This window comes from Fusarium oxysporum, chromosome 5 (genome assembly GCF_000149955.1).
Source record: "Fusarium oxysporum f. sp. lycopersici 4287 chromosome 5, whole genome shotgun sequence".
Lineage (NCBI taxonomy): Eukaryota > Fungi > Ascomycota > Sordariomycetes > Hypocreales > Nectriaceae > Fusarium > Fusarium oxysporum.
Window position 1 is genome coordinate 2,930,779 of NC_030990.1, and position 22,876 is coordinate 2,953,654.

Consider the following 22,876-nt stretch of genomic DNA (forward strand, 5'->3'; position numbering starts at 1 on the left):
AAACTTCCGTGAAAACCTATTCGTACAAAGGGTAGTTCAAGACAGCTACCTACAAACTAATCTCATCACCATTCAGTCTGTCAGATTTTAAGCCCAGGACATTAGTTTTAAAGCTCGATATAGCTCTGAATAGAGCCTCCCAGTCTTGGATAATAAGACAGGCTGGGTTGGGTTCATTCGAAACCCACGTCCCCTGATTAAGTACATGATATATAAAGCCTACTAATCTTCTAAGTCTATAGACAGAAAGCCAGAAGAAGAGCCATTCTGTATAAAGTCTGGTCTTAGTTTATGATGATATTTATCTAATAAAACAAATGCCGATAAGATATTAATCTATTAACATTAGGCCTAAATTTATGAAATTTATTAAGTTTTTTCTTATAAATGATTATTCACAAGGGCCTCACTTCACTCAAAAGCTCTCTGGTATCAACCCCGAGACAGTGTCTTTTAATGTTCCCCTTCTACGTATCATTTACCTTCGCTCTACACAACATAACTGATTAAGTAAGGTAATGAACACACCGCAGCGCGCTTATCAGAAGCATGCGCAATCACCCACTAGATCAATACACACCAGTGACAATCATAGGCATCAATATAAAACAAGGCGTTTTTTTAATCAGGACTCCTCAGTCCAGTCTGGTTATCTGTTCTACTACGGGAACTGAGCCCATGTATCCATGGTCCCGTCTTCAGAAGCCTCGTGACCCATTCATATCCCATGGAGTCAAAGCCTTCGTCGTGTCCTCCTGACTTGCAAAGAGCAAGAGCTTTTGATTTCCTTTCCATGCCGTGCCGCCCAAACCAAAATCCATAACCTGTGGGCGTCGCGCGGCAACGCTCGTGCTCTCCGATCTGTTAAGATATTAAAACAGACATAACCGTCCTGTTGACCATTAACCTTTGTTCCCTCCAGCTGTGCTTATTGCTCTCCCTCCGGTCCCCGTTCCCAACAGGGACCAGCGAGCAATTCGTGACCAGAGAACCGAGAAATCCACTTTTGTCTATGTGTGTGCACGGCGAAAACATGACCCTCTATCGTGAATGCGTGAAAAATGCCCTTGGGGTAAAGGGGATAACCCCAGGTAGACGGCGGAAACATAATATTCGTAATGCTGTGTCAGATCTGTTGGCTCATAAGCCTAGATCCGTCTGCATCACAGCGTGCTGCCAACGTCTGAAAGCTCCCCACATCTCGGTCTAAGGGTATCAAGCGACGAGTACGCCGAAATCAAAGAAACGCAATCTATCAGATGCTTCGTGAAATCCCTGGACCGAACCCAATACTGCCTGTTGCCAGTAGCGATGGCATTCGTCTGCCACAGATCATGGTGTCGCCGTGTCGTCCAAATGCAAGTCGTGCATGCAACCAGATAACATCGAGGAAAAAACATAAAAGAAAATCGCAAACGGGTGATGCTGCAGAACGCGTCCGCTAGCATCGTTCCACACCTTGTCAGGTGCACATTTCTCGATGGCGCGAGATGTTTACCACCAAGAAGACTGAGCTCCAGGGCCACTGGGGTTTCCATAACCACCACCTCCGTAGCCACCGCCGCCGCTGTAGCCACCACCTCCGTAGCCGCCGGAGCCACCGAAACCGCCTCCACCATAGCCTGAGCCCTGAGAAGGAGCGTTGAAGCCGCCGCCGCCGCCGTTGTTGCCGCCAAAGCCGCCACCACCACCGCCGCCGAACTTACGGAAGTCACGTGTTGCACCACCACGGCCACCACCACCACGAGAACGACCACCACGACCACCGAAGGAAGACTCACGAGCAATGGTCTCGAGGAAAGCAGGAACCTCTTGGTTAGCTTCCTTCAGGAGATCCATAAGCTCCCGAACAATTCCACGGTTGCCTCGGTTGAAGAAAGCGGTCGCAATACCGGTGTTTCCGGCACGACCGGTTCGACCAATTCGGTGAACGTAGTCATCAACATCAGTAGGAAGATCGTAGTTGATAACATGCAAAACATTCGGAATGTCCAACCCACGAGCTGCGACAGCGGTAGCGACCAAAATCGGGCATCGACCGTTGCGGAAAAACTCAAGAGCGCGCTCACGCTCACGCTGGGTACGATCACCGTGAATGGAAGTAGCTGGGAAGTTCTGGTTGATAAGGAAATCCGAAAGGGAATCGGCCATACGCTTGGTCTCGACGAAAATCAGGGTCAAACCATTGGCGTTGGAGTGAAGGATATCCAGAAGAACGGAGCGCTTGTCGACATCCTCGACATACTCAACCTTCTGGGTGATGTTCTCTGAAGTAGAACCAACACGACCGACAGAAAGGAAAATATAGTCCTTAAGGAAATCGCGGGCAAGCATCTGAATATCGCGGGGGAAGGTAGCCGAGAACATGAGAGTTTGACGGTCCTGAACTTGAGGCATGTCCTCACCCTCCACAATGCGGCGAATCTGGGGCTCGAAACCCATGTCAAGCATGCGATCGGCCTCATCAAGGACCAGATACTTGATGTTCTGCAGGGAGATGCGACCTCGCTCTATGAGATCGACCAATCGACCAGGAGTAGCAACAAGCAAATCGCAGCCACGCTCAATCTGTCGGAGCTGGGAACCAATATCGGCACCGCCGTAGACAACACAAGGTCGGACCCAAGATCGGTAGGCGAACTTTCGGGATTCATCAAAAATCTGGGAGACAAGTTCGCGGGTAGGGGCAAGAATCAAAGAGGTGGGGTAAGCCTTGCGCTGACGGCCGAACTGGCCAGCGGCATTAGCGGGCACGGGAGAAGGGCCGTTGATGAAGGCCTGAGAGAGGATGGGGAACAAGAAACCACCCGTCTTTCCGGAACCAGTCTGAGCACAGGCCATCAGATCACGACCACCCATAACGATGGGGATCGAGTACTTCTGGACAGGAGTGGGAACCTTGTAGTGAGCAAGCTCGATATTGCGGCAGAGATGCTCATCCAGAGGAGGAGTGGTGAACTGGTGGACAGGCTCAGGAACCTCATGACCAGAAGCCTCAACGGGAATGTCATCGTACTTCTCGAAGTTGATACCGGTGTGCTGCTTGGAGGGGTCATCGGGGGTACCAAAAAGCTCGCGCTCGACACGGGGGTTAGCCGGGCCAGGAACGTGCTTTCCATCGCGCCACTGGCCATCACCAGAGCCGCGGGCAGCGTAACCACCACCGCCTCCAGAGTGACCATCCAAGTTGCCGCCACCACCGCTGTAACCACCTCGACCGCCCCAGCCGCCCCGGCGGTTGTTGTTGTTGTTCTGATAGGTGGGAACGTCGTTGCCCCAGTTGGATTGACGGGCACCATAGTTTTGGCTGCGAGTTGTTAGTGACTGTTCGATCAAGTTCATGTAGATAAAAAGAAACACTTACTTAGCCCATGCACTGTTGCCAAGACCATTGGGACCAGGTCCAGCAGGAGGAGGACCACCGTTCATAGCAGGAGGACCACCCTGGGGAGCGCCGCCCTGGCGGCGCATGTGAGGGGGGATGTAGGATCGTTGACCCTGAGGAGGGCCCTGCTGGGCGCCATCGTTGAGGGAGAGACCACCCATGTTGATTTGATCAGCCATGATGACAGTCGTGATTCGGATCAGAATAGACGTAGAAAGATAGTTAGGTCGTGAAGACGCGTAGAAATCCGAAGCCGGCGAATAATACTCTCAAATGCGAAAGAGAGTGATGGTGTTGTGAAATTCCCGTCGGAAGAAAAGACAGGAAAGACAAGAGAGAAAGAAACGGAAGACCAACGCTTCCAATAATTTCCCGAAATAGATTACTTTTGAGCACAAACAAATGTCAGTGCTATGCAATTATCCCTCGAAGAACACGCAGAATCTTCAAAGGAGAGACGAAGGAAAGACAGAGTCTTGAAAAATAACACGGATGGAGGGGGGATGGAGGAGGTTTGTGGGATGAAGGGTTTGTTGTGGGAGGAAGAGAAGAAAAGGAACAGAGTTGAGAGAGAGAGGCGAAAGAAGAGTGGGAAAAAAAAATTGGTTGATGTGATCAAATAGGCTTAGTGCGGGCATCTGTCGAGTTCAAGATTTTTGGAGGGGGTTGCTCTGCGGTGAAGGCGAGTGGGAGGATTTTAGAGTGAGAGTGGGTCAGGGAAGGCCGTGAGTGGGCGAGGCGAGCCTCGAGGTCTCCGAGAAGTATCTTTTGGCCACCGCTCACGGCTGATGCAGCCAGTGAAGTTCGGAGTTTGGTTGAGAGACATCAAAAATGCTTGTCAAGAGGCTTGAAGTGGCTGGGCAGAAAAACAGAAAAGTGACTAACCTGGTACTTATGACGAAGAGCGCACTAGCTCAGCCGTAGACTCTTCTAAGTGGACAAAAGAATTGTCCTGAATCGCTGTTAATGGTGCAGACGTCAGAATCTCCAGGACCCTGTACTTGCTGTGAAACTTACACAGTAGTCAAATGGCGGGCACTACCTGATTCTAATCTGTATCTTTTCAAAGCCTAGAAATTACATGGGCCAGCAAGGGAGGCAATTGCAGAAGGGCAAAGAATCCGGGTGGAAGCACGCGTTGAGTAACTCGAGGCAAGGGGCATCACTTAGAAACCGTGGAACCTCAGGTACTTGACCAGTACCTCGATACTAAGCCAGATTCTGGGGCGGGCTAACAGCCCAGATGGGCTGGGGCAAAGTGGGTTAATAGGGGACTCCTGGCAACCACAGGTGATGACGATTGTCGCCCAGTGATAGGTTTATTTTGATGCCACCTACTCCGTAGGTAGGTTTACTTTGATTGTCAGGTATGAGATGGTAACAGGACAGTGAGGTCAACAAAGGCCAAGCAAAAGCCATGGGAAACGCAGCTACATAACTGGCTATGAAGAGAAAGCGATACATGAACAATTGACCGGCCACTCCTATGTATGCACTTAGGTAAATTGACTTGAGGCACTGGTGACAATGTCGAAGCCCCTGCACTCTACCGGATCTGGTGTCAGAACTAGGATCTATCTACAATACTTGCAACTCGGCATGTCTCGGTAAATGGTTTTAGGGAACAATAAAACAATTACGGACACAGAAAATGCGTCAGTTTTTTGTTTGAACAATCTTGCCAAAGACCGCTAGGAAGACTGTGTAACACAGGAACATACAGGGATATGCAAGGACCCTGAGCTTGTCCCGTCGGCCCTGGTTTGGCTACGTTGTAACAACTAATGGATCCTGTAAAATAAAGTAAGTTTGATCGCGGCAGCCTGAAAATCTCCGATAAGCGGGACACGAGCGATCTGACAACTAGGAACAAAACGATTCAGTACCAGACATGCAGCTCACCAAACATTGACGCCTGGCGAATATGATCTTACCATTCCTTGTGCATGTCTATATCCAGGTTGTACAGAGCCTGTAAGCAAAAGCGGAAGTTCGTCCAGCGAAAATGATATAATCGATGGTAAATTATAAGATATTTGGATAAAAGACATGAACCGAATCCAAAAAGACTAGGAATATTATTCGTTTTTTTTTTAAACCTACTTACTTCCCCAAGAACTGCCTACACACTCACCCAGATGCCTCATGGCAAATACGTAACTGTACTCCGCAGTACATCAATTTGGACGAGACCACCCTTACGGATCTCCCATGCACCCACGTTTCTGTAGTCCGGATTTAGCATCACGACGGAGATTTTGAAAATCTGGAAAGAATCTGCTGCTCATTCCAACCATCCAATGGCCGATTGCATGATGAAAATTCATATGACTGACGCAGATATAGCCCTTCATCCACGTGGTCAGTAATACTGCCCTCCATACCGATTTTTCATCAGCCTCGCATGACGTCTGGAGCCAGGACCTGAGCTGGGGCGTAAGAGACCGAAATAGTAAGCCTACTGGCCCAGGACAGAGTTGCTTCTAGGAATGTTTCTTGACTAACCTCATCGAGGCTCCACGGTCGTGTTATCTATGCTTATTGTGAAATATAATCTGGATATTGGGCATAAGATACTGGGCGAACTGGACTGGACTAGCTCGTGCTGGATCCATCGTACTGTTTAGCCTCTCAATAATAAAGATCAAGTAGAGCTATGTCTAAAACACTATTAGTTGAATGATACTGCTGTATGGTTTCTATGGAACATGGTCAGATACGGTTTTCACTTAGAGATATCAATGTTAGACGTAATTATAATTGCTTTATTGTATCTCCTTATTCTGACGTCGAACTACAAGATGTTATGAAGCAGTGATATATTATATGCATGTACGAAGTCAGCCATGATGCGAAGCCTCGATCATGAAAACACAAGATGCTTGTTTTCAAAGCAAATACAGAGCTTACGACAAATTACGATAATGCAAGTCATCAACCCTATTATTAATCACGATATCATAAAAACGACATTTGTAGCTGTGGAAGGATCAAAGGCAATCTAATCACACTCTGGCTGACCTTCGAGTGTTGGAGGTAGGTATTGCTAGCAGTAGAGATGCCTGAACCACCGGAGAGTTGCTGGAGACACGATTGATACGTAGCATTCATGCCGAGATAGGTGGCCTGAGATAGACTGAGCCCTGCTGTAACGAAACGGCCCTCGATTCACGCTGACCCGGCTTCTGAACAGATCGTCTGGACGAAGCTGGGAAACCTTCATGATGCAAGTATTAGCCTCTAATACCCATCTAGTAGTACAAAGTCATGCTTCTTTCAGTCTGTCGCTGGTCTCAAGCACTTTTGACAACCTTGTCATCATCAAACTCTATGTCGACAATCCCATCGGCCTTGACCGCCTTCACTACCATACCCTTGAAGTCGATCGGTAATCGGCGCTTCAGTTCGTCGGTGCACATTGTCAGGATCTTGATGCCCTGGTGGAGCGTGATATCGGGGTGATGGTGCTTATCGAGGATAGACAGGCAGTAGTATCTGTGATGTTACAAATCAGCACCAGTCCAGGTCCATTCATATATTTTGTCCTGAGACCATAGTCCTCGCAATAACGTACTGTGCGTATCCATGCGCAGCATAAGGAACATCTGCTAGCGACGCTAGATAGTCGAGCCAGTAGAGCGAGGGCTTGCCAGTGATGGGGTCAACACCACCCATGAGAAGGTTGACATTGTAGGGCTTTCGAGATCGCAGACTAGTGGCTAGCTCTCCACGAACAAAGTGAGCCAGGCCAGAGGGAGAAAGATCGGACTCGTTTCGCATCGAGTAGAGCTGGGCATTTCGTTGAATGTATTCGGCGAATTGCACTGCGGAGTGAGCGTTAGCTGTCGTCATCACGGAGCCTGTCGACGTAAAGCTGATTCAAGTACCTGTGTCGCCGGCCTCTCCAGAGAATGCGAGAAGTGTGTGCTTGTTGAGAGCTCTGGTCTTGTCATCGGATGCCTTGAGGATGGTGGCGCCCCGCATCGCAGCCTTGGATGCTGCAATGATAGTGAAGTCCTTTCCAGTGATTCCCAAAAGCACCTCCCTGTTTATCAATGTTAGGAAAGTCTGGAGCAGTAGATGCAGCTTGTGGGTAGCTTACATATTGACGATGATTTGATTTGTAGTGGAGGAAGAGTCGATATGTTGTTGTGGAGGAGTTATTCCAGGTAGTTGTTCAGCCTTCTTCAAGGTCCAGTAGTAGCAACCAAGCAAGCAAGCTCTCCTTAGGCTGTAGCGCTGCGCGTCAACACTTGCCCGGGAAGCTTCCCATACCAGATTTGTTTGTGCCTCTCTCTACCGCCTGAAACGGAAAAACCAGACCCACCTACCAAGCTATGACTGGTCAGTTGAATGCTTGAGTATCAGACAGATTTTCCGCGATCCACTGTCGCTCAACTTTTTTTTTCTGAGTCTAGAAATTTATCTTCGAGGCGGGTTCAAAAGTCGTGAACAGACAGCCAAGTTCACGACGTTGCCACAATGTCGTCCTTTTTTACGGTTCCAGGTGCACAGAAGAAGCGCAAGCGTACTGAGACGTCAGAGCAACCAAAGAAAAGAGTTGCGCCCTCAAAATCTGCTGGCAAGACAAATTCGAAGAATGCCGGCCCCACCAAAAAGCGAGTCGAGCGAGACGACGAGTCTATCTCTGGGAGCGATTCAGACGATGACGAGAGCTACGATAGCGCCTCAGTCGCGAGCGATGTGGAAATGGAAGACAACGAGTCTGATGATGAGGAGGTTGAGACTGCCGCTGAGCGAAGATTGCGGCTAGCAGAGCGATACCTCGAGAATGTCAAGGAGCATGTGGACGAAGCTGGTTTTGATGCTGCCGATATCGACCGAGATCTGATTGCCGAGCGACTGCAGGAGGATGTAGCAGAGGGCAAGGGTCGAGTATATCGCCAATTGGCCTCGGAATTGGGATTTGACAACGCTTCGCGCACCTTCTTTCGAAGCAACACCAACACCGTCACCGCTATCGCTATATGCGCCCCCTACATTTACACCACGACGAAGGATCTATATCTACAAAAATGGAAGACCCAAGATCTCCCACAACACCAGTACCCACAGACAACCAAGCGCAAGCCAAAGAAGCCCCCAGCACCTCCGAGGAAGCGACCTGAGCTGGAGGCGTGGTTAAAGGGAAATACGACAAAGTCAAAAGACAAAGACTACCAGCGCCATACAGACCGTATTCTTGCTGTTGCAGCCTCTCCCGATGGTAAATATGTAGCTACTGGTGGCGCAGACCGGAAGCTTATTATCTACGACGCCCATGCCCTCAAGCCCATCAAGGTTTTCACACATCACAGGGACGCTGTTACTGGACTCGTCTTCCGAAGAGGAACGAACCAGCTTTACTCATGCTCCAAGGATCGCACGGTCAAGGTCTGGAGCTTAGACGAAATGGCCTACGTTGAAACGCTGTTTGGTCACCAGGACGAAATTCTCGATGTCGATGCCCTTGCGCAAGAGCGATGTGTTAGCGTTGGGGCACGGGACCGTACTGCGCGTCTCTGGAAGGTCGCTGAGGAGACGCAACTTGTCTTCCGCGGTGGTGCTGTAGACAAGAAGTCACGTCCCACGGGTGTTCACCCTCGATCTCTCCTCCACGAAGGTAGCATGGACCGTGTCGCCATGATCGACGATGATCTCTTTGTCACGGGTAGCGACAACGGCGCCCTTGCTCTATGGAGTGTGCAGAAGAAGAAGCCTGTGTACATAGAGCCCATCGCACATGGTATCGACCCGCCCCTGGAGCCCGAGGAGGCATCGGCCGAGGTGAACCCAGACCCCAAGATCGTGCCACCTCCCACACCCCGCTGGATCACCGCTATCCGAACCATTCCCTACTCTGACGTTATTCTCACTGGCAGTTGGGATGGTCATGTTCGAATCTGGCAACTTAGTGAGGATAAGCGCAAGATTGAGTTCAGCGGTGTCCTTGCCAAGCCTGAAGACGGAGAGAAGGCGTCCCATGAGGAGAATGTTCATGGTCCTCTTCATGGTGTTGTAAACGATATCGATATATTTGAGCGTGGTGACAGAGGCAAAGATGGACTTTGCGTGGTTGTAGCTATCGGAAACGAACATCGACTTGGCAGATGGAACCCTCCCGCAAAGGCTGGACGCAATGGAGGTTTCATATTCGAGATTCCAAGGATACAGCGGCCAGTGGTAAACGGCACGAACGAAAGCTCGAATGGCGACGAGCAAGATGAATAAAAAGCATAATAGATACTTGACAATCAACCACTCAATAGACGTGGCGGAGACTGCAACTCATACCACATCTTATATATCGTTAGCATATTGGGGATGAATAGGTCTGGGGACCGATGATGCTTCAGGAGTCGGGTGTTAAATAGGAAAAAGCCTTTGTGATGGGTATAAACTTTAATCATCTTTCTACACCTCTAATGTCTCCCTTTCGTTATGTCAACTCCTTCCCTTCCGATTTCGTGCCTCAAGCAACCGGAACCTAGGTACCTGTAGTGATAACATGATATGGCACCTGGAATTATCTTAATCATACATAGCTATAAGGACCAAACCCCCTATGACACCCTGTTCTCATTGTCTTCGTCGGTGATGGCACGACGAGTTTGTCTGAGACAACCCTATACTGTCAAGTCGATGGACTGATCAACTCCATCATATTGTGGTCCTCTTGGAGGTGACATGTCGTCCTCTATGCTTCTCACAACAGTCTGTTCGAGCTGAACAGCTCGCTGGCTGCCTTGAGATCCTGGCGAGGGATGCTGTCTTGTTACTAAAGAGAGCAGCGGCGAACTAGTTTTCTTCTCAGTAGATGAAGTGGCTGTTGGGCCCATGTCGTTGGGCGAGTCTGGTAACCTGTGTACGAATTCAGGGGTTGAAGGCTGCTTGGGCGTCCGCTCGTCGCGCGACCCTTCTGTGGTCAAACCAGAAGGCACAGGTGGTACGCTGTTGATAGGCGATGATCGAGCCGAATGATATACATCTCCTGAGCTAGAGGCCTTAGACTCATTGCCCGAGTCCTCTCTGAGAGGTTGGATGAGGGATGGTTCATCATTTCTTTTGGACGTTGGGGACTGGCTTGGCCTCTCGGCAGAAGCGACCGCAAAATAAGAAGAAGTGGTCCCTGTTTGTCGAGCCGCCTCAAAGGGTGAGCCACTGGCACCGTTTACTGACGGGCTTGTTAGATAACGGCTAACTTGTGGTGTCTCTGGTTCTCTTCGGGGCACCTGTGGCGAAGAGGCAGCTATCTGTGGTGAGGAGACGGGACCCTTTGTTGCCCTCCGTTGTCTCTTAATTTCCTTTTCTTTTTCTAGACGCTCGTGCTGCTTCTCTTGACATTCGAAGAGAAGATCCCTCACCTTGGCACGAATCTCAGGGGCGTTGATTTCCCATTCGGTGTCTTCTTTGTGAAGGAGTCTTCGAATAGCCTCATCTGGGTCCTTCAGGAAATTTTCCATGTAACCCAGGACGTACACACCACAGTCGCAGAAATTGTCTTGCATCGGAATGCCTCGGGCAGTCATGCCGCTGGGTACACTAGCGATCTCGAGGCCCTTCTTGTGCTTTGCTTCCTCAAGGAGATAGTCCTTTAGACACCTGCAGGTTGGTGCATGCGATGAGCCTAGCGAATCGAGTGTAATAATTTTTGAATCGTCAAGGCTGAACTTCTGATTCCCTCCAGTTGATTGTCGCTTGCTCGTTTTGCCAGGAGTCACTATGTTCGGCGTATGCTTGTCACCAAGTAGAGAAGAGTTGCTGTCATTAATCGCCCGGCTTCTGGTTGAGCGGGTAATTTCCACATCCATAGACACAATGGAAGACTTCGTTGCAGCAGGAGGACTCTCCGCAAGATTCAATACCGGGTCATTATCCTCAACAATTATTGCATCTTGTGGACTCGAAGACTCCTTGATGTTTGTTTCCGCTTTCACCTCTTGTTGCAGAAGACGAGGTGCATTGTAGATGATGGCCAGGTACCAGTGCGCGTTTTCGTTGACGGGAACAACAATGAACTCGTATGACAGCAGTTCGACTCGGGCAGTCCAGGCTTTGACCCCATCATAATTGATCTTGCCGCGACTCGATCTTAGCTTCTCGAAGAAAAATGTACTAAAAATGTACACCTTCTTTAGGACCTCTGGTCGCTCTTTCTCAAGCTGATCTTGTAGGTAGCGAAGATAAAAGCTGATAATATTGTCGTTAAGAAATTCGCCTTCATCCAGCCGTTGAATATCATCTTTATCGACTGTTGCCCGGTTCTTTCCTGTTGGAGGCCACACCAAAGATCTGTGCCATTTTTTCTCCCAACCAGGATTGCAAGCCGTCCATGGTTTCGGAGTTCTTTCATGTTGAGATTGTGGAGATTCCCTTCTTGTTAAGTGCCGAGTCCCGAGCCTTTGGTTGCGAGCCAACCCTGTAAACAAATCATCGGTGAAGAGTGGTTCAATTTGTACATCTTCTTTTGGTTGAAAGGTGCTTTGCATTCCATCCTTGAGCTTCTTTTGTTTCGAGTTAGGAAGGCCAGGCGAGACAGGATCACCTAAGAAAGGATCTCTGTGGTGCTGTTGAGGTCTGGCACTGTTGGCTCTATGACTATCATCCGGTAAGAATATACCAGATGCCTTCGCTGAGTTTGTCCTGTAACCATCGGCCTCTTTCTTTGCGCAATGGAATGTTGCATCCAGCTTGTCTCTGAGGAATTGTTAGTTTATCTTAGAAAGCCATGAAGTTTCGATAAGCACTTACGTCTCGTGTTGAACGAGGCATGGCAAGCCGTGCAACCAGTGGATGAAGAATGAGGCGTCTGCATCGCTCACAAACTTGAGTGCGAGTTTGCCGCAGGAGAAAGATGTTCTGGCTGAGCGGCTAATGAGGACAATGGGGCTATTAGTGTTATTGTGTTTTACACCTTTGACTGACGACCGCAAAACTTGGAGCCAGGATAGGTCTCCGCTATTCTCATGCATGGGCTCAGCAGCATCTGGACCAAGTCGAAGTGTGACTGGCTCAATATTGTCTGCTGGGGAGAACGAGTATTTCCCACAGATCGCAGCCTCTAAGGGAACCTCTTTCAACGCTGATCCCTTGTTAGCTAAGGTTTCGCGCCCCGGCATGGCTTTTGTTGTTTTGAATGTGGTAGGCTGTATGTCACCCCGTTGGGTTCGCGGTTGTGAAATTAGCTTCGGGAAACTTGGCTTCTTGGCTGTCTCACGGCCTCCGGGAGCTCTAGGCGCAAGCTCATCATCAGACTGCTGCAGGTGCACCTTGAACCGCTTTGGCGCACTCTGGCTATATTCTGCTGCTGGTCGCTTTGGCTGAGAGACAACATCAGACGTGATGTTGGCGGGTGGCGGACCGTCCTCATTTTCCCTAACTAACTGGTCTGGGCTCGTAGGGGGGTGTGAAGTTTGAGGAGCAAGGTTTCGGTGCGCAACGGCACTCGTATCGTCAATCTCGATAGGCGACGAAGATATTTTGGATTCGTGTCTGCGTCGCCGCCGGGTACGTTTCACGCTGTTCTGACGGTGAACATTCCGGTACTCTTGCTGGTTGCTCGTAGCTCCTGCAGTCCTACCGAAACTGATGATGCTTGAGCCATCGATAGTTTCGACCATAGAGTCTTCTCGGGTCAAGTCGTGATACTTTTGCTGCGAGGTTTGCGGTTCTTCGTCTTCGATTGCTTCTAGCGGCCGGTGAGGAGAACCCGTAGGGAAGAAGCGGGACAAATTTGTGTTGGATAATTCAGGTCCGGATGGCTTGACTCGCTTGTTTGGTCGATCATCTCGAGGTTCGCTATAGTAACTTCTTGCTTCAGTAGATTGCCCGCCACCCATTGAGCTTCGTGGTTTCTGGTCGTTGATCGCTCTCTGCTCTGAACATCAGCAACTGGGATGGATTTTTGCAAGCGCAGTAAAAGACTGACAATCCGTGATTTCATCTTCGCTTCGTCACCCGGAGCTCTCCAGAAGGTGTCAGCAGGAACATTTCACAAAGAGTGGACAAGGAGCCTACCCATAGTCCGGGAAAGAGTTGGCGGTGGAGTAATAGCGTGCGAGAGGGCTAAAGCGAATTAGAGCGAAGCTCAGCGGAATACACAGCAGTATGGAAAGGAAAGAAGAAGAGCAATGCGCACTCCCATCGAGCCTTTTTCCTCCACTGGTCACCTATTGACGAAGACTGTGCGTGGGCCTCCAGCTTTTCGCCCTGGCAGTTCACGATGCGTCAGGCTATGAGGCGGTCATCAGCAGCCGCCAGAAGTTCGTGCAGCAGATAGCCGGTGTTCCCTGAGTCACAGGCCGGGTCGTCAAGTATTTGGAAGAGCACAAATTTTCATGAGTAAAGAACAGGGACTTCTTGAATCGGGTTTGTATTGTCTTCCCAGAGCTGTTCAATGCAAGTTTGAATGGACGGTTCTAGCGAGACCATTAAACGCTAGCTTGGCTGGCTTGTAGTGGGGCTACGCTCCAATTTAGTGCGACTTCGGCAGAAACTTGGAGCCCAGATAGTGGTGACTAGGTAAGGTAGGATTGCTGAGTTGTCAAAATGTTAGCCTCGAAGGGTCCAATCTGATGGGGTTGAAGAGGTCCAAGAGGTTCTATTGATTTGGGTACCTATGCTGTTTCAACATGCGACGCTGAAAGTCCTGTGTGAATGTTGGAATATGAGAGATTCCCATGTCCACATTAATCAATATGTTTTATATGATTCTTCCTTACTGAATCCAGTCCAACTGAACAGTGGAGTTCATGGAACACACAGCGGCCCAATCACAAGGCTGAAACCTCACAGCTCCAGCACTCACCTAACTTAGACTGCAGGTCTCGTCCGTCCCAAAACGTGGCCAGTAGCTCCAACGACTTGAACACCAAGACGCGACATCGTCAACGTCCCTCCTTCAAGCTCTCCTTTTCTTTTTGTACAACACTTTGAGAGCAAAAGCTGCAACTGCAGCTAATCAAAAGCTCACCATGTACAATTCTCTTACTCGTATTCAGAACACCTTTGGTTTCTTTACCACTGTCGCATTTGTGGTCGCAGCTTTTATCGCTGCGTCCGACCTCTTGGCTCCACGGGCGCCCGATGCTGGCATATTCCAGAAGACAAACGCTCAAGTGTATGTCTTTTCCTTCTAGGATCGAACATTATATACTAACTATCTTCTGTCTTGCAGTGTGAAGGGCCGACCGCACTACTACAGCTCTAAGAAGGAGGAATACGCCATCATTCGATTCAACCTCGATGCTGACTTGAGGAGCCTCTTTACATGGAATACCAAGCAGGTTTTTGTCTATGTCACTGCCGAGTGGCCTGGCCCCAACAATTCGACCAATGAGGCTGTCATCTGGGATAAAATTATCACCAACCCCAGCGCCGACCATCTCCAGAACATTGGACCCGTTGCGATGAAGAAGCTCAAGCGTAGCGCTGAGGGCAAGTCCATCGACCCTGAACGGTAAGTCTCTGTATATTCACAAGTATTTACATGTAACCTAAAGATGTTATAGTGGCTTTATCGGTCTCAAGAATCAGAAGCCAAAGTATCAGATCACCCACCCCAGTGGAAAGGTCGCCGAGACAGATGATGTGAAGCTCAAGCTACATTACAACGTTCAACCGTGGGTCGGTTTTCTAACTTGGGATCAGTCCCGGGATATCGGTCACTGGAGGGCTTTGAAATGGGGAGAGTCGCCCAAGTTCCAACTTCCTGCTCTCAAGACTAAGAAGAAAGATGCTCCCAAGAAGAGCTACTAATGGTAGACAAATACATTTGTGTCCCTTGAAAATGCATTCATAGTGTAATATGGCGCCCCGGGTCTTGGGCAAAAGCCATGATTGTAACTCCTGCGGCCATGATCCCTCTGACAAGGATCTGTTCGCACTCGTGACTCCGTGATACAGGTATCTAGCTTTTATCTATCAGACATTTTCATATCCACAACTTTTATTCCAACGTTGGCTATGTTGCAAACAATCCAAACATTTCAACATCATGTTGTAAGACACGGCATCATGAACAATCCATCCGTCATCGCCAGTACAAGTATGAATCAGAACTGCGAGGCATCTAGCCTTGGGTTCCATCAGCAGCAGCTCCTCCGTTGCCTCGTCCGCGGCTGGCCCCGCCTCGCCCTCTTCCACCACGTCCACGTCCACGGCCCCTGCCTCGAGGTGAGTCAAGGCTGGCTGGTGGTGGAACATTGCCATATCTCTGTTCCTGCGGAGGCTCGACCCCCCGGTGCCCATCAGGACCTGGAGAACTATGATGTGTACCGCGTGCGCGACCACGACCTCCTCTACCTCGAGTTCCGTGCCCATTAGCGTCCTGGCCTTGAGTCGCGCCGTCGGGAGGGCCATTTCGGTAAACCAAGGTGCTGTGCATGAGGTTAGGGGCACCTCCACGAGCGCCATTGCCTCGTCCTCGTCCTGGGGAGTTGCGTCCTGGTGGGTTGGAGCCATTCAAGGCTCCGCGCCACCCACCGCGAAGCGGACCAGGTGCTGGAGCATCCTTATACTGAGTGACGCCAACATTCGCATATCCACCTTGGGCGGCGATGACTGGTCGTCGCTGTTGTGACTTGCTTGTGGTTGAGATTACTTGTTTGTTCGTGGTATTCAGGACCGAAGAAGATGCCACAGTCTGTCCGCGGAACATTGGAGCTCTCTCATTAAGCGTGGTGCCACTCATGAACGATGTGTCCCAGACAACATCTAAAAGCAGAGCGGTAGCTGTGCGGCTGATACCAGCAACAGTTCCACGAGTCGCGATAGGAACTTTTCCAGCGGCAGAGACGTAAGTTACCCGATCTCCCAGGGTAAAGTTCTGGCTGCCGAGCACCATCTCAGCATCTGACGGCTTGAGAAGCGCTGAACGAGGAACGCCACGCAGTTTCTTGATATCAATATCTTGAGAAGCAGCATGAATTTGTTCTCCGACATTAGCCAGGGCCTTGACAACCTCGGAGTCGAGTTGCTCAGCTTCTAAAGGAACACGCTCGAACTTGCTGGTCTCCTGCTTCTTGAGCCAGGCCACAATCTCCTTAACTCTCTGCGAAGCAACACTGGGGTCATTCCAAAGATCTGTTTCGAGAACCTCGCTCTTCTGAGGTTCCCTCTGGATGGCAGCAAAGAAATCGGGGAAGGCAACCATGTAGTCAGCAATCAACTTGATTGCCATGCCACTGAATTCCCAACCCGTGTGAGACTTCCTTGAGTACCCCAAAACCTTGAGTTTTCGTCCTTCAAATTTCAAATTCAGTCCCAAATTCAGTCGAAGTCCAGCAGAATTGATAATTTGATACGAAGACGTAATCTTGCTTAGGACAAGAGGATGGATTCCCAACTGCTTGGCAACAGCAAAAGAAGGGGTGTAGGGGTTGGAGCGTTCTGCTTGGTGGATAATTTGCTTCGCAAAGTCCGGTTCCTTATTCTTCAGCATCGAAACAACGATCTCAGCCTTGTTATTGGCGTGGGCAGCGACTTCAAGGGGACGTCCGTATGCGTACTCGCCCAGGAAGAATGCACGAGTACCCCGAGGGAATTCTTCCTCGATTGGCAACGCCTCTTTTTCAATGAAGCGCTCATCTTCGTTAACGACTTCGTCAACAATGGTTTGCGCAGCATAGGTGCTTCTCAGGCTGGGATTCTCGGCATACTCTTTAATCAGGGCACCCTCCTCCGTACGAATGAGGCCCTTCAGCATATGGACATATACCAAACACTCAACCTGTCCGATGGTGATTGCTAAGCGTTTGGCATGCCAGTTCTCCAGGTAATCAGCTTCCTTGGCCCAATCGGCAGCCTCCCTGTTATTGTGGTCCTTTGTCACAATGTCTTTGCCGTTTTCGGCCATTTCGTAGCTGAAAAGTTCGTCTTGCACCTTGATGACTTTGGCTTCCTGAAGGAATGGGTATCCAACGAAGCATCGATGGCCTATTTTGGCCTTCCAAGTTTCTATCTTGGTACGATTCTCGGTTTCAGTCAGTGTGACACAGATGCTTGGGTTTCTGCTGTCAGCCTGGAATACATTAACACCGTACCCTTCAACGAGTTGGGCGGTATACGGAAGGGTGTGCAGCGAAGGGAAGCCGGCCAGTGCATCGACGCTTAGCAAAGCACCGTTAGTCAAGCCTGACAAGTATTCAAGTCCCTCCATGTCCGGAAGGTCGAAGATATTCTCAATACAGCGACAGTTCTGGATCTCAGGGAAAACACCAGGTAGTGGTGAAGGATACACAAAATCGACTTCAGGGGAATATGTGAACTTCAGAGGAACGCCAAACCCGTTGCGAGCCTTCTCATCAGGTTCCAGCAACTCATTTTTGGGGGCCATCGCGGCCAATAAGCGCTTTTCGTCGATGAAGGGGAATCTTGATAACTGCTTCCCAGTCCATTTTCTTCCCATTCATGTCCAGCTCGAAGTCTCGTGGATAGAAGTCAATGATTGGAGAATCAGGATTCGTCATCAGGTCGTGGTAAACCTTAGGGACGATCTTCTTACTCCGGTCCGGCAACACGCCCATGAGTTGTTCGTACGGCAAAAAAGGTTGGCCTTTTTTGAAGTTGAGGTCCGCACCAACACCCTTGACGACATCTACGTTTTGTCAGCTACAAGAACTCATATACCGCCGTATCACATACCTGAGATAAGAGGTGCAAAATGGTACCCGTAGAACCAAGGCCATGATGCAATTCCTTGATAGTAGTAGTACAAGACCCACTGAAGACCCTGGACGTAGTTCTCACAAAGCGCTGTAAGCTCCTTGTCGTAATTGTCAGGTGCCCACTCTTCAAACTTCTGGAGATAGTATTTTGTCTTCCAACCCTGGTACTTGTCTTGGTAGAGCTTCTCGTAATGCTTCTGAGCATCTTCGGGAGTCAAGTCGATCACCAATGCCTTGTCGTACGTCTTCATTACCCGGTAGGCAGCTAGATTGCCCTCCTCATCGTCATCATCATCCTCTTCGTCGTCGTCGGCATCATCCTTGACCTTCGGGGGGAAAGATACAATCAGATGACGGTGCCCCTCATCGTCCTCCTTAGTGGACCACTGGAGGTGCATTGAATCAGCCAAATCCTGAACAAACTTAACGATCAGCAGGCTTGAGACTTGTACCGAGGTCCAAAGGTTGTTCGGAGCGTTTCGAAATGTAGGGTCGAATCTTTTGTTTCCATAAATCGCGCTGCGCTGAGGTGATCACCAGCTGACCCCCTTTGGGCGCTTTAGCTTCGGCGTTTTTGTTTTCGAGTTTCTTTTCCATCTGTTTCGACGCGAACCATTTTTCATCGGATACGTCGTTATCGAATGCATCGATTTCGGTCTTGGAAAATTCACCCGAAGAGGCGCCGTAATCGCTCAATTTTGATACCTCCAATTTTCGTTCATGTTTCCATCGCATTTTGGGAGGATAGATTTGGTGGCTTCTAAACATTTTCCGCCAGAGCACCCTTCATTAATGTGCAAAACTGGGGTAAGTTGGGGCAAGAAAATCGTTTCCCCCGAAGAACGCCATCAAAATAAAAGTCATCAATGACTCTTTCCAGATCAAAGGGAAAACTCAGGGCCCCGTCCTCTTGAAGCTCCTGAAATTCCATCTCCAAATACTCCCTCACTATGCAAAGATGAAGCAGATAGAAGTTCTGGTGCTCGAGTTCTTTGGACTTGGTCTTTGACGCCCGTCCAAATGTAACCTCTTCTCGGAGAAGACAGAAATGAGGGTCATGGCTGAGCAGACCGAGCATGATCAGATCAGCATCAAGACCATAAAGACAGTGCCTGACGTTTTGGTTGTAGTTCGGCTGAGCTTTAGCATTTCGAATATATTCCATGATCTTGTGCTCTCCCTCGCCAGGAACTTCGTGGCCGGATAGCACAATTTCACAACCCTGCCAATCTGTGTCCTCGGACACCTTCTTGTTGACAAAATACCTCAATTGCTGGGATAATTTTGCCATGAACTCCGTTCCTGCGACTTATCAGATTTTGTCATTGATATTCCTGGTAAATTTAACATACCAGGGGTGATGCAGTTGCTGTCGAACGGTTCCTCTTTGGGAATCTCAACACCTTCCTTGATGGCCTTTTCACGGGCCTTCTCAGCATCGAGCGCAGTCCTAAAACGTCGAGAACGTTGCTGGTTCATCTTGGCTCGTGGCGCAACACCATCAATAGCCATGAAGAAGAGTTGTTTGGGCTTAATCTTTCCAAACAAATGCTCAATGTAGTTGAATATGCGAATGAACATTTCCTCCTCGCTGAGACGGAATGATACATCCTCGCCCGCATCCTTATGGGTACAGTTATGGATGATACCATTCATGTCGAGCTAGGCGACGGTCAGCATGCATGCGTAGAGGGATGACAGGAGGCATCGGACAACGAACATAAAGGCAGTCGAATTCGGGTATTCGGTTTTCTGCGATGAGTTGAGAAATGGCAGGATATCGTTCGGAGAGCCATCTGAAGAACTTGGGGACACTGCGACGAAAAGAATCAGCTATTGAAGGTAGAGATGAAGAGCAGCGAGAGGTACGCACCCCATCTTGACGGGTCGTGGACAGTTTCCAGTCCACACAAAATGTCAAATGTATTGAAAGTGATGTTTTATTGGGAACACACCCCTAAGAAACTGGGCGGGAAACGTGGAAAGTCCTGTAAAAACAGGATCGCGGGACAGGAGAGTAAGTCAACGTGGCGGCAAACAATCTGTGAGCGGATGGTGCTATAGCTGAGCGATCAGACCTCAGCAAGTGATACTGCACGATACTCCGTAGATGAGTAGTATCGTAGGGTACCGTCGAGTTCCGTGAGGGTTTATGAGGTAGAAGGTGAAGATGAAGGCGAATCGTGTTATCGTGAAGTCCAAGAGTCATTGAGGGAACCCAGGACCTACGGCGAGATGGTGGGGCTCTGAACCTGTGATGGAGGGGCTCAGTGATCTACCTTTATAGTACTTATGCTCCCCGATAACTTGTGTGGTATAAGAAGTACTGCCTATGTACCTTAACTGCTCTACTCCCCGCTGTGAGTCAATTGCCCGTGGCGGATTGTGGGGTACTCTAGCCACAGGATCTTCCACTCGCTGTGGCTCACCGTTGCTAGGTGCTGTCTGTCACTTTACGCGCGACGCGACCTTGGGCACTTTTCAGCCTTCCTGGTCAACTACACTCATCATCCTCAGCCGTGCACACAATTTCTTACCACCAACGATTTGCTAGGTTACCTACTTTGCCTTTACCATTATCTTACGCATTTTCTTCACATTCTAAATAACCTCAAAATATTCAACTCAGCAAATACGAAAAGTTATCATGGCACCTGCTCAATCCGCAGAGCGCGATGTTGACAGTGAGTTTGCGCTTCACAAGCAAGCAATTAAACTTGCCCGTAACCGCAAACTTGCACAGACATGGTTACTGACATTAATGCAGTCGAGATGACTCACGAAGATGATGATGATCAGGGCGAGCGCATGATTAATGAAGGTATGGAGAAAACAATGACAAGAATATGGACTAATCGTACTAACACTAAACAGAGTACAAGACATGGAAGAAAAACAGCCCGTTCTTGTATGACATGATTCTCGGGCAAGTCATAGGTCTTTGATCACTACCACGAATTCTTGATCTAACGTTCATCTTCCAGAACGGCTCTGACTTGGCCGACTCTTACAGTCCAATGGTTTCCCGACGTCAAGGAGCCAGAGGGCAAGAACTACTCAGTTCACCGCCTCCTGCTTGGCACTCACACTTCGGATGAGAGCCCCAACTTTCTTCAGATTGCCAATGTTCAGATTCCAAAGGCTGTAGCCCCCAATCCCAAGGACTATGATGAGGAGCGAGGCGAGATTGGTGGCTACGGCAAGCCTGGTGATGTCGCTGCTATCAAGTGTGAGATTGTTCAGAAGATCGAGCACCCCGGAGAAGTTAACAAGGCTCGATATCAGCCTCAGAACCCTGACATCATCGCCACTCTTTGTGTGGATGGCAAGATCCTCATCTTCGACCGAACAAAGCACCCTCTCCAGCCCACTTCCCTTGGAAAGGTCAACGCTCAGATCGAGCTTGTTGGACACAAGGCCGAAGGTTTCGGCCTGAACTGGAACCCTCATGAGGAGGGGTGCTTAGCGTCTGGTAGCGAGGATACCACAATGTGTCTTTGGTAAGTATTTATCACTGGTACTCAGAATGCTCTGCTCACATACTGTACTTAGGGACTTGAAGACCCTTAAGGGTGATTCGAGGATCCTCAATCCTTCTCGCAAGTACACTCATCACACCCAGATCGTCAACGACGTTCAGTATCATCCAATCTCAAAGAACTTCATCGGTTCTGTGTCCGACGATCAGACTCTCCAAATTGTTGACGTACGTCACAGCGAGACCGCCAAGGCAGCAGTTGTTGCTAAGCGTGGCCATCTTGATGCGATCAATGCTCTGGCGTTCAACCCCAACTCGGAAGTGCTCGTGGCCACTGCCTCAGCCGACAAGACGATCGGCATCTGGGACCTCAGAAATGTCAAGGAGAAGGTCCACACTTTGGAAGGTCACAACGATGCTGTTACATCCCTAGCCTGGCACCCGACTGAGGCTGGTATCTTGGGAAGTGCCAGCTATGATCGAAGAATCATCTTTTGGGATCTTTCGCGGGTTGGCGAGGAGGTATTGCCCGACGACCAGGATGATGGTCCCCCTGAATTGTACGTCCAGAAACTGCCAGGGCTTGATTTTAATAAAAAGCTAACAAATCTAGACTCTTCATGCACGGCGGTCATACAAACCATTTGGCTGACTTCAGCTGGAATCTCAACGAGCCTTGGCTTGTAGCAAGCGCTGCGGAAGACAATCTGCTGCAGATCTGGAAGGTAGCTGAGTCCATTGTCGGTAAGGACGACGGCGACTTGCCTGTCGATGAGCTCGACCGATAGGTGAGGTGGAAGTTCGTGGAGAAGTTCCGGTCTTCATAGGATGAGGAGACGCAGCAGCTCTGGAGGCGGTGGCTTCAAGAGACAGATGCCACCAGCATTGAGGGGCGACATAGCTATCCTAGTGCCAAGGATTCAAGTACTCAAAGGGGGCTTGGGGCCTAAAGGAGATAACAAACAAATTATTCACGTGTCTCCCTGGATTAAATAAAATGCTTTTTGTTCTTCAGTACTCCAGCTCTTTGCAGTGTCGCGAATTTCTCGCGAGTGCGTGGCACCGTTGACACTGGCAGCACCTGGCGGCTCATCTCTTGTCTCTAGTGGACCTGGTGACTCTTCTTCCCACGGCAACTTAGGTGCCCTAGTTCGATACTGTTTGTTCCCTGTTGTTCGAGTCCGTCGTCAGTGGCCAGCCGCCTGGCTATTGTTTCTTGAATCATGCCCCACGAAGCACGACTAGGTATCTTTGCACTACGATTTTCTACTTCAGCTTTCTACAATTACACTGCCGCAAATCTCGCTACATCATTTAACCACCTCTGAGCTTTCATCTATTCTTTCT

The 22,876-nt window shown here is 49.5% G+C and overlaps 7 protein-coding genes across 12 annotated transcripts; 3 read left to right on the plus strand and 4 right to left on the minus strand.

The window, feature by feature from the left end:
* Window positions 1–458: 458 nt before the first annotated feature.
* FOXG_02019 (ATP-dependent RNA helicase DED1) lies at window positions 459–4,101 on the minus strand. The gene is made up of 2 exons (XM_018379228.1): window positions 3,365–4,101; window positions 459–3,307 (listed from the first exon to the last, which is right to left on the minus strand). The coding sequence occupies exons 1-2, from the start codon at window positions 3,562–3,564 to the stop codon at window positions 1,495–1,497; spliced, it is 2,013 nt and encodes a 670-aa protein (XP_018235259.1). The 5' UTR covers window positions 3,565–4,101; the 3' UTR covers window positions 459–1,494.
* A 2,199-nt stretch (window positions 4,102–6,300) lies between these two features.
* Window positions 6,301–7,644, minus strand: FOXG_02020 (proteasome subunit beta type-2). 2 transcript variants are annotated; one of them, XM_018379229.1, is made up of 4 exons: window positions 7,488–7,644; window positions 7,273–7,430; window positions 6,960–7,209; window positions 6,301–6,880 (listed from the first exon to the last, which is right to left on the minus strand). In XM_018379229.1, coding segments are annotated over exons 1-4 (612 nt in total). In that variant the 5' UTR covers window positions 7,490–7,644; the 3' UTR covers window positions 6,301–6,678. The 2 variants fall into 2 exon arrangements, with proteins under 2 accessions (XP_018235260.1, XP_018235261.1); XM_018379230.1 differs by having other exon boundaries at window positions 6,323–7,209; window positions 7,488–7,622.
* Window positions 7,645–7,783: 139 nt separating this feature from the next.
* On the minus strand, window positions 7,784–13,825 carry FOXG_02022 (uncharacterized protein). 4 transcript variants are annotated; one of them, XM_018379233.1, is made up of 5 exons: window positions 13,524–13,825; window positions 13,403–13,450; window positions 13,314–13,350; window positions 12,137–13,257; window positions 7,784–12,082 (listed from the first exon to the last, which is right to left on the minus strand). In XM_018379233.1, exons 3-5 carry the CDS (start codon window positions 13,326–13,328, stop codon window positions 10,012–10,014), a joined length of 3,207 nt encoding a protein of 1,068 aa, XP_018235263.1. In that variant the 5' UTR covers window positions 13,329–13,350; window positions 13,403–13,450; window positions 13,524–13,825; the 3' UTR covers window positions 7,784–10,011. The 4 variants fall into 4 exon arrangements, with proteins under 4 accessions (XP_018235263.1, XP_018235262.1, XP_018235264.1 ...); XM_018379232.1 differs by having other exon boundaries at window positions 13,403–13,825; XM_018379235.1 differs by having other exon boundaries at window positions 9,644–12,082; window positions 12,137–13,350; window positions 13,524–13,822.
* Window positions 7,796–9,872, plus strand: FOXG_02021 (uncharacterized protein). Its single transcript, XM_018379231.1, has one exon. It carries the CDS (start codon window positions 7,868–7,870, stop codon window positions 9,614–9,616), a length of 1,749 nt encoding a protein of 582 aa, XP_018235266.1. The 5' UTR covers window positions 7,796–7,867; the 3' UTR covers window positions 9,617–9,872.
* Window positions 13,826–13,969: 144 nt separating the features above from the next.
* Window positions 13,970–15,327, plus strand: FOXG_02023 (uncharacterized protein). Its single transcript, XM_018379236.1, has 3 exons — window positions 13,970–14,504; window positions 14,562–14,843; window positions 14,896–15,327. The coding sequence occupies exons 1-3, from the start codon at window positions 14,359–14,361 to the stop codon at window positions 15,140–15,142; spliced, it is 675 nt and encodes a 224-aa protein (XP_018235267.1). The 5' UTR covers window positions 13,970–14,358; the 3' UTR covers window positions 15,143–15,327.
* Window positions 15,328–15,455: 128 nt separating this feature from the next.
* On the minus strand, window positions 15,456–20,248 carry FOXG_02024 (exonuclease II; the record flags this gene model as incomplete). The annotated part of the gene is made up of 7 exons (XM_018379237.1): window positions 19,925–20,248; window positions 19,772–19,865; window positions 19,404–19,713; window positions 19,001–19,353; window positions 18,109–18,575; window positions 17,889–17,981; window positions 15,456–17,757 (listed from the first exon to the last, which is right to left on the minus strand). The coding sequence occupies exons 1-7, from the start codon at window positions 19,927–19,929 to the stop codon at window positions 15,456–15,458; spliced, it is 3,624 nt and encodes a 1,207-aa protein (XP_018235268.1). The 5' UTR covers window positions 19,930–20,248.
* Window positions 20,249–20,396: 148 nt separating this feature from the next.
* Window positions 20,397–22,612, plus strand: FOXG_02025 (histone acetyltransferase type B subunit 2). Of its 2 annotated transcripts, XM_018379238.1 has the most exons (6): window positions 20,397–20,735; window positions 20,819–20,872; window positions 20,926–20,977; window positions 21,036–21,551; window positions 21,604–22,089; window positions 22,143–22,612. In XM_018379238.1, the coding sequence occupies exons 1-6, from the start codon at window positions 20,699–20,701 to the stop codon at window positions 22,315–22,317; spliced, it is 1,320 nt and encodes a 439-aa protein (XP_018235269.1). In that variant the 5' UTR covers window positions 20,397–20,698; the 3' UTR covers window positions 22,318–22,612. The 2 variants fall into 2 exon arrangements, with proteins under 2 accessions (XP_018235269.1, XP_018235270.1); XM_018379239.1 differs by having other exon boundaries at window positions 20,397–20,872.
* Window positions 22,613–22,876: the final 264 nt, after the last annotated feature.